The sequence below is a fragment of the Coffea arabica genome, chromosome 9c (genome assembly GCF_036785885.1).
Source record: "Coffea arabica cultivar ET-39 chromosome 9c, Coffea Arabica ET-39 HiFi, whole genome shotgun sequence".
NCBI lineage: Eukaryota > Viridiplantae > Streptophyta > Magnoliopsida > Gentianales > Rubiaceae > Coffea > Coffea arabica.
The window spans coordinates 35,659,767-35,678,322 of NC_092326.1; the positions used below are offsets into that span (position 1 = coordinate 35,659,767).

At 35.6% G+C, this 18,556-nt stretch overlaps 1 protein-coding gene and 1 pseudogene across 6 annotated transcripts; both read right to left on the reverse strand.

Annotated features, from left to right (window-relative positions):
* Nucleotides 1-3,218: 3,218 nt before the first annotated feature.
* Nucleotides 3,219-9,694, reverse strand: LOC113707866 (putative bifunctional dihydrofolate reductase-thymidylate synthase). 6 transcript variants are annotated; one of them, XM_072064906.1, is made up of 12 exons: nucleotides 9,403-9,694; nucleotides 6,593-7,104; nucleotides 6,113-6,512; nucleotides 5,968-6,012; nucleotides 5,801-5,866; nucleotides 5,571-5,632; nucleotides 5,429-5,503; nucleotides 5,171-5,336; nucleotides 4,966-5,089; nucleotides 4,317-4,438; nucleotides 3,996-4,184; nucleotides 3,219-3,434 (listed from the first exon to the last, which is right to left on the reverse strand). In XM_072064906.1, the coding sequence occupies exons 2-11, from the start codon at nucleotides 7,018-7,020 to the stop codon at nucleotides 4,074-4,076; spliced, it is 1,599 nt and encodes a 532-aa protein (XP_071921007.1). In that variant the 5' UTR covers nucleotides 7,021-7,104; nucleotides 9,403-9,694; the 3' UTR covers nucleotides 3,219-3,434; nucleotides 3,996-4,073. The 6 variants fall into 6 exon arrangements, with proteins under 6 accessions (XP_071921007.1, XP_027086033.1, XP_027086036.1 ...); XM_027230232.2 differs by lacking the exon at nucleotides 9,403-9,694 and adding an exon at nucleotides 7,906-8,293; XM_027230235.2 differs by lacking the exon at nucleotides 9,403-9,694 and adding an exon at nucleotides 7,906-8,290 and having other exon boundaries at nucleotides 4,332-4,438.
* A 2,860-nt stretch (nucleotides 9,695-12,554) lies between these two features.
* Nucleotides 12,555-18,538, reverse strand: LOC140014206 (monolignol oxidoreductase AtBBE-like 15; annotated as a pseudogene).
* Between the last annotated feature and the right edge of the window lie 18 nt (nucleotides 18,539-18,556).

Sequence of the window (18,556 nt, forward strand, 5' to 3'; positions counted from 1 at the left end):
TGATTGGCCTATAATACTTCATATCAGTAGGAATAAGGACCTTAGGGATGAGGGAGATCATTGTATGATTTATGGACATTAACATGAAGCCAAAGTGAAAAAAGGAACCTATTGCTTTAAATAGATAAGATTAATAATATGCTAGAATTTTTGAAAAAAGAGGAGTCATTCCATCAAGACTTGGAGATTTATTAGGTACTAGGGAATTGTCAAATAAAGCTAAAGATTGTAGGGAATCAACTTGCATATTGTTAGACATGAATACCCATGCAGCATTCTCTTCTTGATTTCGGTGATCGCACCAGACTCTCCAGCACTGCCATTTGATTAACCTGATTACTTTCTGTATTATTTCAAACTTGGAACATCTTTAGTCTTCTTTTATGGTACTTTTTTCTTTTATTTCTTCCATGTCTCAACTCTCAATTTTTTTTTGTATTATTTCAACTCTCAATTGTCAAAAGTTTCTTTACTTGGTTTTCTTTATTTGTTAAAGCATATTAAGAGAGGAGGCTCGGTAGGTTTTGGACGAATTCTTTCGAGTTTATTATAGATAATGTCATGGCATTATTATGTTTTAAGCTATAAAGTGTAGGGATTATAACCATTGTGACATGTATTTTAGAGATTACAAATTACATGTCAAGAGTTTGTGGCGTGTCTATTAAAAAAGTATAGTGTTGATAAAAGGATTTGACTGTGGACCAATATTAGGTTAAAATTTTTTCTTTAAATTTTTTCCAACAGCAGCAGAGGGATGAAACTTAAGAAGCATGAGGGTAGGAGTGTGATGAGGGCTAGGAATTTTTCTTCATAGTCATTAAGAAAAATAGAAGAGAAAAGAACCTGTGTTTTTTTGTTCTTAGCTACACTAAGGGTGTATTTGATAAAAATGAAGTCTGAAAATTGAAATTTGAAATTTGAATCCACTAAATTATTGAATTGTTAAGTATTAAATCTGATACATTTTGAGTGTATATCACATTAAGTGATAAGTAAATAATTTATCATTTATTTTTGGGTGCAAGTTTTGCTTGGGAAAGTAGTGTTATTTAATTAATTCAGATGTTCAGTTTTTTGTTATCAAACGAGTTTAAACATATTAAAATCTGAATCTATTAAATTTAAATGTTGAACTGAATTATCAAACAAGACCTAAATTAATTCGCTGGACACTCAAGTTATTGGTGAAAGGATGGTCCACACTTGGGGATTTGGAGGCCATAGGGCATGGTTCGAAGTCTCGGCCGAGTCGTCACCGTCTCGGCCTCTACCGATACGATACCGTGACGAAACGATACCGAAATACTTGACTCGCCGAGAAATCGGCCGAGTCGTCACCGCGACAGATTGACTCGGCCGAGTCACACCGAGTCACTCCGAGTTATCCCGAGTCAAGACGAGAAATCAGCCGAGTCACACCGTGACGGATTGACTTGACCGTTTCTTTTGCTATTTTTTAATTATTTTTATTTAGCATACTTTTTTATATTATTAACAATTTTTAGAATATTAAATACTTTAAAATTTGCGTCTCACCGAGACCGCGACCGATATGCCGAGACCGATATGGAACGTTCCGACCCGCGACCGCAACCGCAACCGTGACTTTGAACCATGCCATAGGGTGGTGGGGGTGGGAAAAGAGGAGGGGGGTGCCAAGAATGTGTGTGAAATAGTGTAAATGACTCTAATAGTTGCTTAACTTTTAAGGTTGATCTTATTTGATCTGCCAACTTATAAAGTCAATTGTAGATGGTACATCCAACCTAGATCTAAGTAAAAACAACTTAATTTTTGTCCTTAATTCTGACATCTATAATGTGTGCTTTTCCTACTAGTTTTTATATTAGAAGCCTGACTCCATTGCTTCAGGAGAAAAAGGAAACTCAAGAACTGAAGATAGATTCAGGATCTTCTATTGGGAAACTTCTCCCTGAATTTGAGGGCAAAGGCGGGAATGAATCTAGGCACACTTGACCATATAATATAATTCGCACCTGACTAATACTCTGTTTAATAACCCAATTCAACATTTAAAATTAATGAATTCTGATCTTAATATATTCAAGTACGTTTGATAACCAAAAATAGAATATCTAAATTAATTAAGTGACACTAAATTTCCTAAACAAAACTTACTCCCAAAATTAAATGATAAATAAATAGCTTCACTTATCATTTAATGTAATATACACTCAAATGTATCACATTTCATATTTAACAATTCATAACTTAATGAATTCAAATTTCATATTTCAATTTTCAAACTTTAATTTTATCAAATGCATCCCAAATTCTTGTTAACTGCTGTTACAAGGTTATAGCTACTCTGTGTTACCAGTCCAGAACAGACACTCCCTGCAAACAATAACATTTTCAATTGTTGGGAATTTTGCGTGAAAATTACTATATTCCCTGTAGCATTAAGTTCATCCATTACATGCTCTGCATATTTCTCTGCAAGAATAGAAAATGAGGATGTTCTCATGAAGACAGAGTTTTGAGTCTCCTGATCTAACCGTTAGTGCTGCCTTTCTGTACATAAGGTCTTTCCAGGAACGATAAAACCTGATATTGGCATTGCCACCAAAAGATGGAAAAATTCCAACCCGCAGAGAATTGGAAATTCAGCATCTCTACCAAAACCAATTCGCCCATTAACCCAAAAATTCCAACTTCTAAGCAGTGCTGCGCTGTTTCTCAAGATTCTGAGATTCTGCTTAAGGTCCCGCTCAGATGGCAAAGGGTAAAAGGGAATGAAAGCTTCTCTTCTTATTTTGCTAACATTCCACACCATTGTCAAGGTTCATGCTACAAACTACCTCAAATGATCCCGATCACCGTGTTGTACTACGAAGAAAATCGGCTAACTTGCAAGTCACTTCTACATTTCTACATCTAATTCATGCAGTGTAGTAATATACCATTGCCTTAGGGAAAGGTCACAGTGGCTCTGCAATGGACAAATATGTAATCCTCCTTATGGACAGAAAAAGAAACTATGGAAACTTCACTTCCCGAATTACGTCATACTGCACTTGCAGACCCAATTCCATGTTTGTTTCATTATTAACCGCAATAATGCGAAAGGAAATAGTGCTTGTTTTTTAATCAAGTATCGGACATGTACCTGAAACCACAACCAGCACACCTGCCAGGAATAAACCAAAATACCATATACCATATACACAGAGGCGCGCACGCGCACACACAGAGACTGTGAATTAGGCAAATCTCATATACTAGATATCAACCACACAGGAAAGTGTGTACAAGTTTTAAGGTGTAGAGTCAATAAATTTCCAAGTTCCAGGATTATGTAATCTAAATCACCTTAGAACCACCAATTCCCTGTGGAACTAAAGGATTCTCTATTCCTGAATATTCAACAATCAAGTAGATCCATTTCGCAATTCTTACGAGTCTCCAGCCTGCAAATTTCAAAACATATGATAAAAAGTTACAAGTTCAGATTCAGAATGGATGGATGCTTAGCATTTCAGAAATATGGTAAACTACAAGAAACCTCCATATACGTGTGCCTGTGGCTAATCCAAAACCACGATTAGAAACATTTATGAGAGGCAGAGATAAAAAAAAAGTCTCAATAGAATGCAGACAGAAGTATAGGTAGCACTAGAACTGCGAATTGGTTTGCTGAAGATGCAGAACACCCCTAAATGCAAATAAATATGCGCTTGGTGCATATAACAAGGACAATTAAAAAACAAGGGATCAATGAAATACACGTCTTGAGATGTCCATAGTCATAAAAAATATGCAAGTCATAGCACTTCTAGGAGCAAATTTATAAGAAAAAAGAATGCCTAACATATTCAGAGATAATTGAACAATATGCCACCTGTGATTGTTTGACTTGTAAATATCAAGAATTCCATGTTGAAATAATCAGCGTTAATCTTCAAAGTCATCCAAGAGTTTAACTGGCAAAAACCTAGTTTAGAAATGGCCCAGAAAACCAAGACACTTGCCTCAGAATGAGAGCTCATTTTTGCTGAACAGGATGCAAAAGAGTCTTCATGCTCCTCTTCCTAATCAACATTAGAAGTCTACACTGCCATTTTCATATCTATTTTCTGGTGAGGATCATAACCTAGGAGAGTAAAATCAGCAGGCACAAAAGACTCTATATCTTTCTTCTGAGGATTGATTTTCAAAATCTGCAGACAAACGTCATTCAAAAAGTACCAGAAAGACAAAGATACAAGTCAGCAAAACACCCATTTTCTGAATCTTTATCCCAAGTTAACAATACACTTGAGGGATAAACGCCTGCGAGTATTATCCCATACATGTGTGATGCTTACTGGGAAGGGTTTAGGTTGTTTTTGAATTTGATCCTGCAGAGGTCTGATGTGTGTGCGATACACATGTGCATCCCCAATAACATGGACAAAATCGCCTGGTAAAAGATCTGTAGAAGGAATCCATGAAATAACTTTGTAAATTACATTGCTAATGAAAACAAACAGACTTTTAAGAAGATGTCAAAAGATCTTCTCCCTTTCATTAATATCCAAAAGGAACCCCAGCATGAAATAATTCAAGAATTATGTTCCGTTTCCCCCTCCCCCCATGCCAAGGAAGCAGCACATGGACAGCCTGAAGATGGACTAACAAAAATTTTGAAAGGGCCGGTATCATTCCCTAAAGATGAGAACAAAAATTTTCCAGGAGTAGGCATTCTATAATACCGTAAAAGAGACTAAAAGTTCAAATGAAGAGTCGTCTGCCCACTCCCCTCAGCCATCATCCAAAAAAAGAATCCCTTATCCAAAGTAAAGGAGCGCAAGTGGCCTTTTTTATGTCCAAGGCCCAGCCATTTTCAAAAGCAAAATGCACCTTGGGATTTTATTAGAATCTCACATGTAGTCGCCACTATCCAGGACATTAAAGACTAAAATATCACTAATCATTGTGCTTTCTACTGCCAAATCTCACCACAAACGTGAGCAATCATGCATGTAAACAGGGCATAAGATGCAATATTGAATGGAATGCCAAGGCCCATGTCAGCAGAACGCTGATACATCTGGCAGGACAACTCTCCATTTGCAACATAAAACTGCAAAAAGAGTGGAAAGGATTGAGTAGAAGGCGAATAGCAACAACCAAGCAAGCATTTATATGCTAATGATTTACTGACTTGTGCAAACATGTGACAAGGTGGAAGTGCCATTAGTTTCAGATCAGAAGGATTCCAAGCAGAAAGTATAATCCGCCTGTCATCTGGATTATTTTTTATTTTTCCAATTACGTCCATCAATTGATCAAATCCTTGGCCAGTATAATCAGCATGCATGTCAGTATACCTGTATATCACAATAACAAGCAACCAAATAAAAACAACTAATTCTGTACCAATTATACAGGCAATAGTAGATTTATTAAAGATATCACCAACCTAGCACCAAAATGTCTCCACTGGAATCCATATATAGGCCCCAGGTCACCCTCTTCCCTCTCTGCCAAACCAATACTGAAACAGAGAAAAACTTGCATCAACCAAAACAAACACAGGTAGAAGAACAGAACACTGCAACTACCTGTCAAGGTAATCCCTTGATGCATTGCCATCCCATATATGAATCCCCTTTTCTTGTAATACCTGTAGAATGTACTAGCTCAATATGCAGCATTTCGAAGAACATCTCAAGATATAAATTACAGAAACCATGTTATTCAAAGGTGTCATTCAATGATATCTAGTGTTTAAGGGATCAATAAGTGTAACCAAATTCAATTAAGCTTTGAGGTAAGAGAACAAGAGAGTTACTTTAGCATTTGTTGAGCCACTAATGAACCACAAAAGTTCTTCAACAACACCTCGCCAAAATATTCTCTACAAAACCAGCCGCATTGGTCACATCTTTAAACAATAATGTAAACATGAGGTGATGCAAAGCAAAAGATAAGAAAGTCCGAATGATCCAAAAATCATGCCTTAGTGGTCAGCAATGGAAATGATTTTCGCAGATTGAACCTCATCTGCATACAGTAACATCATATACGCAATTACTTTAAGACATCCGTCTGCAGAGAAAACTAGCAAAAATTGGATAAAAATCTTGTACTAATTCTTCAATACCTGACTACCAAATTTTGACATAGTACCAGTCCCGGTCCTGTCATCTTTTGCCGTGCCATTTAAGATTATGTCTTCCACAAGTCTCAGATACTTGTGCTCCTCATGCCTATCAAAGATCATTTTAGGTAAAAAAGAGAATGTCTTACCTTCAATCTTAGCAATGTCCAAACTGTTGCCAGGAATTACGCCATTGGTCTGACTGATAGGTTCAACTCCTGAATTTCTCACACGGACATAAGTAGTAAAGGAGTGGCGGAGCTTGTTTTCAATAGATGGAAAAGACGAATACCAGGGCTGAAACACAGAGGAATCAATAGCTGGGATAAAAGTATCACATTCAATGTCAGCATCAATTTCAGTGATGTGGATAGCATCACATTCAGGAGCATTGAGGGATTCCCTACAGCATAAGTCAACGAATCAAAGAACTACATAGAATAAAACTGCAAATTACACAAGTAAAACAGAAAATCTACTCACTTCAAAATCTCGCCACCTCCAATAACAAACACTTTCTCAATTGACAGACAATAAGGAGATGCTGCTAACAGTTCCAAAGCAGATAGCAAGCTCCCACAGATTACAACATTCTCTGCAGTTGCAATGTCAAAACTACCCGACCGAGTCAGAACAACATTTAGGCGACCAGGAAGAGGACGGCGCTCCAAGGGAATACTTTCCCAGGTCTTTCTACCCATAATGACAGCATTCTTCTTGGTAGGATCAGATGTGGTCACAGTTATGTCCTTGAAAAACTTGAGGTCAGTTGGCAGCTTCCATGGTACTTTTCCATCCATGCCAATACCCATCTTACTAGTAGCAGCCACCACAACTTCGTAAGTACGGTGCGGATCAGAAGGTGCACCAGCATTGCCATTAGAAAGGGCCGTAGAGGATTCACCGGACATGACTGAAGAAGCGCCCCAATGGCCCACGAATGATAAACTGCGAGCAAAAACAGAAACCGAACTCTTCCCAAAGGGTAATAAACCCTGAGATCAGCAAGAGCAAGAAAATGAGTTCATAGCATAACTAATCAGCCAGATAAACTACACGCCCGAGAGTTCATCAAACTGATAACTAAATAAAGATTCCCGGAAGCCAATCTCCGCCGACCAGTTTAGTAAAAATGATGAGAAATTGTAGAATGAAGGAATAACTGTGCATAGAAAAAGACAGAGAACTAACCAAAAAAAATTCCAAACAAATAGGCGGGGAGCTTAAGGAAAATGGATCCTTAGTCAAAAGGGTAAAAGAAACCCCGATCTTTCTTGGTCCAGGTCAAAACCCACGATCAAATACAGAAATCAACAAACATTTTGTTTGGCAAAGCATTAAACAAGAAGAACGGAATGTACTATAAATCAATAAAATACAGAATAGAGAAAGAAAAAAACAAGGTATTCGTTTTTATCTCTGCAACCCACCAGAATTATCTGCACTAAAATATTAGTACTACCAATCTCGAAGTTATCAAATTATCCCTTCTCTAAGCTAAACAAATCAGCAAAGAAGAGGCCATTGTTAGAAAAAAAAAAAAAAGCAAAGCATAAAACAAGTAAAACGGCAAAAAGCAAAAAGAAAAGGGGGGAAAAAACAAGAGAACACAATAAAAAACTAATCTTGAAGTTACCACTTAAGTAAAATCCTGTGTTTTTTCCTTAAATTAATAACAATGATGTGACATGAGCAAGACAACACGGGCATTATTAAAACATAAAACGAGCAAAAAATGGAAAAAAAAAAAAAGAAAAAGCTAAAAGAAGATCAGAAAATGCAGAGAGAAAAAGTACCAATCGGAGAGGGAAGCGTGAAATCACTGAAATGAAGGGAATCTTGGAACAGTTTGGGTGAAGAGAATGTTAGAAATTTTGGAGGAAAGAAGAGTGTGAAAGTGAAAAGGGGTCACTGTTTCTTCAACATTTTGGCGAATTGAAGTGGAAAAGCTAATTTTGGTCAGCCAAAGGAACCAACTAATGGCTAACCGAGGCAAGTAAACTTGGGCTGTGGGGGCGGGGGCAGAAGTGGGTGGCGTGGGGTGGGGATGTGTGGCTTGATTGGTTGGTGGGTGGGTTTTGAAGGAGGGAGTTCTGAGTAGTGAGTAGGAAAGGCAGGCAGGGGCCAGGGAGGGAAAGAAGAAAGAGAAATGGAGGAGTTTTGGACAGATGGTCTAAGACTGTGACCCCACGACAATGCCACAAGAATAGCAAAAGTTTAAAAGCAAAAGCTTGTGTAGGTTCAGTCTATATGGGCTCACCTGTAGAGCGAATGGTAAAAAATTTGCTGCATCATTTGTTTGAGTAGAATAACGGTGAGAAATTCATTAGAAATGCAAAATAATAGAACAAATAAGACATTATTGATACTTGAGTAAATGGCCAATTTCGTCCCTAATTTTTTTTTTTTGGTTGATGCCAATTTAGTCTTGAACTTTTATTTCTGGTTAATTTGATACTTGAACTTATTTTGTAGTTCCAATTAAAGACCTCTACAGTGGCACCACTTCCTAAATATGATTCCTAATTAACTAACTAAATAGAGGTATTATAAAAACATCACTCACGAGACTGTAAAAAAAAAAGTAAATCATGTAAAAAAACACTAGATAAAACTTTTAAATTATGTAAAAATCACCATATAAAACTTTTTAAAAGTTTAACCTTATGATTTTTTACACGATATACTTGATTTATTACAACCCCGTAAATGACGTTCTCAAAATACCCCTGTTTAGTTGATCATTTAAAAGTCAAATCAGTTTTAGGGGATGGTGTTGGCACGTAGGTCCTTAATTGAAACTACAAAATAAGCTCGTGTATTAAATTGACAAGGAATAAATGTTCAAGACGACTAAATAGGCACTAATGAAAAAGTTTAGATACAAAATTAGTCATTTTCCCTTGATACATAGAGGGAGGAATGAATTGAATGATTCATGTATAATTTTTCTATAAAAAAAATCCAAGAAAATGCAATCCAAACAAAAATTTGTGTAGTACATAGCAAGAAATAAAAATTTGCAGCAATTTTGTAGTAAATCTAATTTCATTCATATGATCAAAGACCTAATTTCAACCATGGTTTTTTATACTAAAGCTAATCTCTTATAAATGCATCGAAGACCTAATGCACATCATCAAATTTTGTTCAAAAACAAATTTTCTACCTTACAAATTTACAACACGATGAAAAGTGAATAAAAGCAGGTGAAAATACCTGAAAAGAACAGCAACACAAAAAAAAAAAAGATTAATCAAAAAAAGTGAAACTTGAAGAATCTCGATCCTTACCCAAATTTTTGGAATATTTTCTGAGCAAACAAATTCTCAAGTGTCCCCTGCAATGGTTTTGGTTCGAAGTCAAAGCAAAATTGATCAAAGAAAATTGGAAAAACTCTCACAGCAAGAAAATTTTAAGAGAAAAAAGTGGTGGTGGATTTTGAGCAAGGAGATCGATAAGGAGGGGGAGAGAGAGATTGACATGGAGGGAAATTGAGAAATTTGAAAAAGGGGAGGAGAAATGCTTCTGATTTTTTTTCCCCCCCGGTTCTATGACCGCTAATCTAATGGTTGACTAGTTAAGAAGTTAAGACTCTAACAAAAGCAGACAAAGCTGGGTTATGATGACCTTAACGGGTGCTGGTAACAAAGGGATAATTGCAGAAACCTCCCCTGAGATTTTTGACATTTGAATTGACCTCCTTTGTAGTTTGAAAAATTACACTAACCTCCCCTGAGGTTACTAATCCTTTAGAAATTCAGTCCAAAGGATTAAAATATTATTTTAGAGAGTGAAATTAGAATTTTTTATCAAATTTGTCCTTTGTATTACATGTCAAATGAATGACAAAGTACTATAAATTAATTAACAATTAATAAACTTTAAAGAGTATAATTTATGGGCAAACACGCATTTCTCATTTAAAGTATGTTGGTCTAATCAGCAACATCTTTCAGATCCCGACTCGAAAGGACTAACCGCCCAACCCGTGGCACTCAGGGGTGCAACCCCTCATGCTGGCCGAGCGTGGTACGGTACTTTGCGCTGCCATTGTGATTAAGGAAATAAAGTTGTGTCTTCGCTAATAGCTATAACTTTTGGTGTAATGGTAAGCGTTTGATCCTGACAAAATACCGGTTTTTTACGGATATTTTACTTTTAAATATTTAATTTATGATAAATATATCAACATTTGTAAATAAAATTCAAAAATTATTACAGTAATATTCTTGCAAAAAGGAAATCGATAGGTTATTTATTTAATATAAATTAAATATTTTTTAAAAAAAAATAAATGGCCCATAAAGTATTAATTTTTTATGCCTTTCATCCATTACACGAGTAAAGTATTCGCTCTTTATGTGCATTTTATTCTGAATCATTTAATTTATATTAAATACATAAATATTTGTAACTAAAATTGAAAAAGTGTTATATTAATATTTTTACGGAAGAGAGATTGGTAGGTTTTGTATTTAATAAAAATTAAATATTTGAAAGTAAATACAAATATGTATTTGAGCGTAAATATTTGTATTAAATTAAATGTTTGAAAATAAAATACCCTTAATGAACCGGTACTTTAAATAGTTACCACCTCTTTATAGGTAAACACGCATTACTCATTTAAAGTACCGATTTTTTACGAATATTTTATTTTCAAACATTTAATTTATGATAAATATATCAATGTTTTTAAGTAAAATTCAAAAAGTATTACAATAATATTTTTGCAAAAAGGAAATCGGTAGGTTATTTATTTAATATAAATTAAATATTTAAAAAAAAAAAAAAGAAATGGCCCATAAAGTATTAATTTTTTATGGCTTTCATCCATTACATAAGTAAAGTATTGGCTCTTTATGGGTATTTTATTTTGACTCATTTAATTTATGTTAAATACATATATGTTTGTAACTAAAATTGAAAAAGTGTTATATTAATATTTTTACGGAAGAGAGATTGGTAGTTTTTGTATTTAACAAAAATTAAATATTTGAAAGTAAATACAAATATGTATTTGAGCGTAAATATTTGTATTAAATTAAATGTTTGAAAGTAAAATACCCATAAAGAGCCGGTACTTTAAATAGGTAATGCGTATTTGTTTATAAATTATACTCTTTAAAATTTATTAATTGTTAATTAATTTGTAATATTTTGTTATTCATTGGACATTTAGTACAAAGGACAAATTTGGTAAAAAATTCTAATTTACTCTCTAAAACAATATTTTAATCGTTTGGACTGAATTTGTAAAAGATTAGTAACTTCAAGGGAGGTTAGTGTAATTTTTCAAACCACAGGGGAGGTCAGTGCAAATGGCAGAAACCTCAGGGGAGGTTTCTGCAATTATCCCGGTAACAAAACTACAAATGGTTGCTAAACGACACAGTTTCATCTGCTCTTACGTGACTTGCCATGTGGGCATTGCATTTGTGGCCCCACAATATTTGAAGTCACAAAAATGTCGTTTCTTGTCTTGTAGTGATATGAGCAACATACAAAACTAGGGTCCGTCTGAAGTTTAAATTTTAGAATCTGAAATCTATAAATTAAGTGTTGAAAGTATAAGTTGCTAAATTGATAAAGTTATATATGTTTGATAACTAAGGGTAAGGGTACGTTTGATGAATTAAAGTTTGAAAACTGAATCCAATAAGTTATTGAATTGTTAAGCAGTAAATTTAATACATTTGAGTGTATATCACATTATATGATAAGTGAATAGTTTATTCCTTATTTTTTGAAGTAAGTTTTGTTTCGAAAATTCAGTACCACTTAATTAATTCAGATGTTCAATTTTTTGTTATCAAATACATTTGAACATGTTAAGATCTGAATCCATTATATTTAAGTGCTTAATTGAATTATCAAATAAGGCATAATTGAATTATAGCACTGAATTAAACTATCACACAAATATTATACTTCTATCTTTAAAAAAATTTTCTTTATTTGTTTATTTGGAGAGAAAGAAAGGATTAAATTTTTATGTAATGATAGTGTAGTGATTTTTTTACATTAGTAGTTTTGGATGTATGCCATATGTGCATGACTTGAATTTCAAGCTTGAATTCATGTTATGTAACATGATCTAAACCTATTAGTGAAAATAAAATTTTACATTGACAGTGTATAAAAAAGTTATAAGGGTTTTGCGTACGAGAAAATAATTAAACAATTAAGAGACAGTACTTAATGTTTGAAATTTTGTGTGTGTGTATGTCAAGCAGGACAAGAGCAAATAGCTTTGTGTGAGAGTAAGTATGAAAGTGTGTTATATGTGTAAGAGGTGTAACATATGTAATCAATTCAGAAATTCAGTTTCACTTAAAATTTTATATCAAATTAAGCAGTACTTAATATATTAAGTGGCCAGGTATTTCAGTTATCAAGCAAATTAAATTCCAAAAAGTTGTGATTGAGTTAATTTTCAACATTAAGTTGAATTATCAAATAGGCCCATGACTGACGGGAAAGTCCTGCAGCCATGCTGCATCTCTAGGTGTGGGAAGGAGAGCCCTTGTATGACATGACGGTAATCAATTCCCAAACCACCTCCATTGTTTAGGTGATCACCTTGAAATCCTTGGGCTTGAATCTCGTCAATGTAGTTAACCATTAAGACTGCAGCATCCCTGAAAATGTCTACATGCAGAAAAGTAATGAGATTTTACCGATCAAAAGAAATATAAAGAAGTACCATGCGTCTATCATCATTCATATACTCTGTGAATGATGAGATTACCATTTTGACATGTCAATATGTGCAATAGATCTTGCAAGCTATAGAGTGTGAACATTGTCCATTTGCATATAACCGAGACAGAGAGATTCAGAACAATTGACAAAGATTTAAATGGAGTAATAGACAGCTGCATACACATAGACATAGGGAGAGACTGGCTGTAGAAAGTTGCCTAAACAAAGAAATGCCCAAACACTAGTCCTATAACTAACCTCTCTTTTTTTTTTTTTTTTTTTTTTTTGTCAGCAACGATAATATTTGTATAATCTAATCTATCCTATTTTATAGAGAGGAAGGAACCTAAAGAGATTGTGTAACGGGCTAGCAAGTATACAGACCTGACTAGAGGTTGCAAGTATAATTAACCTCTGTTCAGGAACCATATAAAGAAAAGCCGGATAAGCAAAAAAGATGTCCGCAAACAGAATTGCAGCACCTGATAAAGATGAATTTTTCCGAGAATGGAACAGGTGTGATTGATTTAGGTATAATTAGGCGCAGTTGGTGTACCGTATGTATAATATGGGTACACTCTTACAAGAACGGGTGTATTTTGTGCGTTGATATGGTGTACACGAATAAAATTTATAAATACAATAAAGTTATGTAAGCATACAGTATATAGTGTAGAAAATACAACAATCACGTAGTTGTATGAAACTGCCAGCCGTACTGCCCGTCTAGTTTTTCCAACTTTTTTTTCCCTATCTTTTTAACAGGTAGGTGGGGAGTGGAAGCAAAATGTCAATCAAGCAAAAGTATGATGTTGAAGAGATAAAATTGAATCCTCCAAGAAGCTCATCTTTGACATCTTGAAGTCTAAACCAAGAGAAAAGCATGTTGAATGCTACTTTAAAGAGCATACCTTGCTAAAAATGGTAGAACCAAGATGGGAATGGGCCCCAACAAGCTTTAGTTCATTAGCATGAGACCTTACATCATCTACAAACCATTTTGCAGCTTCTCATTTCTGAATTGCTGAAGCCAAATTTTAGGTTCTTGTTTCCAGCGGCAACATAAGGATGGACCTGGTTCAAGCATATATTATGCTTCTTAGACTTTTTCCTGCTCCACAAGAAGTCATGACCGAGGCAACAGGATGCTGATGTTTATCAATACCCTTGCCTTTGACTTGTTTACAGACAAAGTAGCACTACTAATGGATGAAATTAGTACAATCAATGTTCTTGATATAAATCTCGTATTCGCGTTTTGGAACATTAAGTACCTGAGGATCGACATTGGGATTGATAGGCAGTCGCACATTGACCATCTTCCCACCAATTCTTGCGGCTACAACAATATTTTCTAAATCAAATTTACTATCAACATTTACGAAGGCACCTGCTTCCGCAGCTAGTACTTTAGAAATTATGTATCTTGAAAAATATTTCGCACTTGAGGTATTACTGGTTTTTAGTAGTTGGGAAACCGAGTAGGTTTATTGGTAAAAATAGAGTTACTGTTGGAGTCGTTCATGCTGTGAAATAAAGGGTTGATTTTGTACACTTAGATGCATGGCACATTGTGAAAAATGAAGTTCAAATTCAATTTGGAGTTAAAATGACATGTATCCAAGAGTGCTAGTATGTACAACATTAATCCAAAAAATATATTAGTTCGTGGCAAAGAAATGATGAAATAAAATTGGTTTATTCTTTCCCATGCCTCATATTAACATTCTACTTCTCATTTCTTTCACGCACTGCGTCAAGAGTTTGTATGGTTTATTCATGTCTAAATTTGCCAGGTTCAACTTTTGTCTTCACAAATAATAATCTTTTCTCGTTGTTTCTGAGAAAAGGGCTTCAATATTCCACCAGATTCTGTTGCTGTTCATCTGGTTAAGTTTTCAAGCCAGTAAAAGACCAAGTAGGAGAACATAAAACTTATTACCCTATTCAGAACATGGTGAAATCCTTTTTTTTCACTTCATCTTTTACTTCTGGGCATGAATTATTGGGATGCTTTGTTCATGCCTGAAACAGTTGTCATGATCCGCTTTTGTCTTCACCAGTACTAGTCTTTTGAAGTCGTTTTTGAAGTATTTACCGCCTCAAGTACTATCTTTTGTGAAACTAGTCTTACCATGAATCTTTTGCACTCCTAGATCAAGATCCCTGTAATTCACATAAGCTTCTCTTGGGTATTTGGAAACATTAGGTGTCATGAAATTGTACAGCCTTCTAACCCAACCAATGTGCTTGTCCGTGGCTGAGTCTCCACTTTCCAAGGATGTTAGCCACAGTATCATGTACTTTGGGCCTTTTCATGAGGCTAAAGGAGTTTCAGTTTCTGATATTTGACTCATCATTCCTCCATAACGTGTCCAGAAGGCAAGTGGTGAATCTTCTTCTAAGAACCTTTTCCAAATTCCCTCCAGTGCTTGTTCTGGAATTGGCTCTTGTACATAGTCTGACTTAGCTTTGAAGTAGTTCCTCGGATATGATGATTTTCGTTGAAGCATAAATTCAGGCCTTGTATTATACGGGAGGTTGGCCATATACAGTACTGATTCAATCCAGCTATACAGTCTCATCGGGTCAATCCCAATTCAGGAAAGCTTTTTTTCATTACTTCGAGGAGTCTGTTAGCCCTTCCAAGAAATAAAGCATTGTAGGCAGTTTGTATGGTTCGCTTTTGATTGTGATTACTTGTATTCACTGGTGACTCTAAGGAATAGATCTTTGTCAAACTGATCAACAACTTCTTGCCACCTATACAGCAATCTAGTTGCTCCTTGTTCCAATGTTCTTGGAACTGTGAAAACTGTCACAGTTGCCGGTACAGGAACCTGTTATGTGGCCACCAATTCCTACGCTGGTGCAAATGCCAGCAGGGAGACCATGAGTTTTTCTTTTCTTGGCAATCCAGTAATAAACTTCGCCAATTGTTGCACCTGCCTGAACCCATGCGCTATTGTCTTCCAACCAGCATTAATGGATCGAAGTTTGGCCAGATCGATCATTATAAAGGGTGATGTAGACTCAGAAGTATAAAAGAGGCCTTCATAATCATGCCCTCTGCTGTGAACTCTAAAATGAATGCTGTGTTCTTTGGCACATATAACAGCTTCTTGCACGTGGAATTTGGCCAATGGTGTGAAGATGAGCTGAGGTTTGTGCGTGGATGGCAGCATACACCTGAGGTTTTGTGCAGTTGATTCAAGAATTGAACTAAATGAAACATTATTTGGGGTAGAAAAGATTTCTGAGAAAGGAAGAGAGAGATCAGTATTCGAACTAACACAATGGTAGAATTCCTCCGGAATTGAGCTTGAAGCAGCCCATGGAAGTGATACAAGTACTGTGATAGAGAATAAAGACAGGATGACAGAGCTAGAAGACAGCATATTCATTGTCTCATGTTATGGATCAGGCTGAAGAATGAATTTAAGGCCATACCAGTTCCCCCCTGAATTATTGCTTTCCATGATTAGAATGATGAAAGCTGAACAAAGGTCCAAACTGAAAGTGTTTTTTTTTTTTTTTTTGTTAGGCACTAGCAAAATAATTTTTTGCTAGAGAATCATGTCAGATTCAGAGCTCAACTAAAAATTGGATAATCCTGTGAAAGCTAAGTACTTCTATTGCAGTTTCAAGTAGCAGATACTGTAAATCGTAATGATTGCTGGAATGTGAATATAATGCCCGTTAGGAAATCAAAGAAGTTACCTACTTATTCTTTTAAGGGGAAAAATCTTGTTTGATAAGTAGTTGTCTGCACTAACATATGATTTAAAAAATCTCTCCACTGTGACAAAAACGTTAAATTTACATTAGAATATGATTATGCTCTGTGGTTGAGAACTGAGAATATTACTTCTCTTAACTTTTCTGGATTTCGTCAGTCAAGTGCTAGATTTCTTGTTGAGGTTAATTTCATTTAAATCGCACTTTTCAGGGTGAAACATTTGAGCTGTTCAATTATTGTTCATATCATTTTTGTACTTGTGAAAAAGCATCAAACCTAACTTCATGAACAAAATGTAGTACGTCCCCTAATGTTGCCAGATAAAGTGCATTTTCTTCTCATTTCCACTTACCAAGGCAAGAAGGGTTGGGAGGTGGGAGACTTTGTTCACGCCAGCAGAAGTTATCAGGATGAACTATTATCTTCAAAAGTGAGTCTTTTGAAGTTGTTTTCGAGGTTCTTGGTGCCCCAAGCACTTGTTTTACTGAAGCTTGTGTAGCCATTTATCTTGTTCACTTTGCTTGTCTCTGCAATCCAAGCTTAAACTTCACCAATAGTTGCACCTGTCTGAGCAGGTGTTATTGCTGCCCATAATAAACGTTAATGGATCAAAGTTTGCTGAGGCCTACCACCATACGTGGGGATTCTGTTTAAAAAAAATGTCATGTTAGGCCTTCATAAACATGCCCTGCAAGGTGGATTCTGACCTGAATCACAAGTTTTTTGGAGCATAGGACAGCTATCTCAACATGTGAATCTATCAACAGTGAAAAGATGAACTCAGGTTTGGGCCTGGATGGTATCAGCCACTAAAACTTCTGAGTAGTAGATTGCACAACAGATTCGAGTGAAGCATTATTTTCTGTAAAATAAAAGCTTCAGGGAAAGATATGAGGGATTTCGTAGTGAAGCTAACACGATGGTAAAACCCATCCTATATCAAGTCCGAAACATCTTATCAAACTGATAACAAGAGTATGGTGAACAAGGATGACAGTGCTAGGAGAAGGTATAGGAACAATGGACATAAAGGAATGACATAATTTCTCTGAAGAACGGATTCCAATTCTTTCTGAAATCGTGATATATGATAGCTATAGTTAAAAGATGAACAGTGTCACCATCTTATCAAAGATATAAAATCTTGGTGGTCTCAGTTGTTTAACTAGAATTTATGAGTTTTTTTGGTTGGGGGAGTGGGGGGTGGGGAGGGGGAAAAAAAGACGCATTCATACCATCAATTTTCACTCATCTCTCTTTCACAGGGCGTAAATGGTCGGAATGCTCAGTCCATGCTGGAAAAAACTAATTAATCAGGATCACCTTTTCCTTCACAAGCACAAGCATTTCAAAATTGTTTATGAAGTAGTTAACACCCCAAACTCTAACTTTTATGACATTAATCCTGTCTTCTCCCAATTGAAGATCTCCTATAGTTCATATAGTCTTCTCTTGTGAATTTGGTAATATTAGTCAGGAAAAATTTATCAAATATTGGCAAACAAAATGATCAAATACCGTTTTCAGTAATCAGACGAAACCGTGCCTGTCCTCCACTTTCCTCTTCTTCTTTCTTTTTTTCCAACAAACGGAATTAGTACTTTCATATATTAAACTTGATAATACAAGAGTTAGTTACAAAACGGGGCAATTGCCCTCATATCTTTCCGAGCCATGTCCATCAGCCATACCGGAAACTCATTGTTCCATTCTATGTCATGTACTAGCTTAATTGCATTTTGAGCTAGTGTATGGCTACACGTGTTGCCTGTTCTATACACAAAAGAAAAGTTGCGCTCTTGAAACTCTTTCTTCAGCTCCTCAATGTCCTCTAGGACTGTTGCAATGCTAATGTCATGGACACTGCTTGCATTAATTTGATCGACCACGGATTTGCAGTCTGATTGGACTTCTATTTTCGTCCATCCTGCAGCTTTGGCCATCACAAGCGCAGCTCTTACTGCTAACGTTTCTTCCTCCATAGCTGTTCCCCTCTTCTT

Excerpts from the sequence above, each read along its gene's own strand:
- LOC113707866 (XM_072064906.1), bottom strand. The coding sequence starts at position 7,020 with ATGTCCGGTGAATCCTCTACGGCCCTTTCTAATGGCAATGCTGGTGCA. Across the intron at positions 5,633-5,800 it reads GTGGCTCAACAAATGCTAAA|GTATTACAAGAAAAGGGGAT; the intron begins GTAACTCTCTTG and ends TACATTCTACAG. Across the intron at positions 5,504-5,570 it reads TCAAGGGATTACCTTGACAG|TATTGGTTTGGCAGAGAGGG; the intron begins GTAGTTGCAGTG and ends TCTCTGTTTCAG.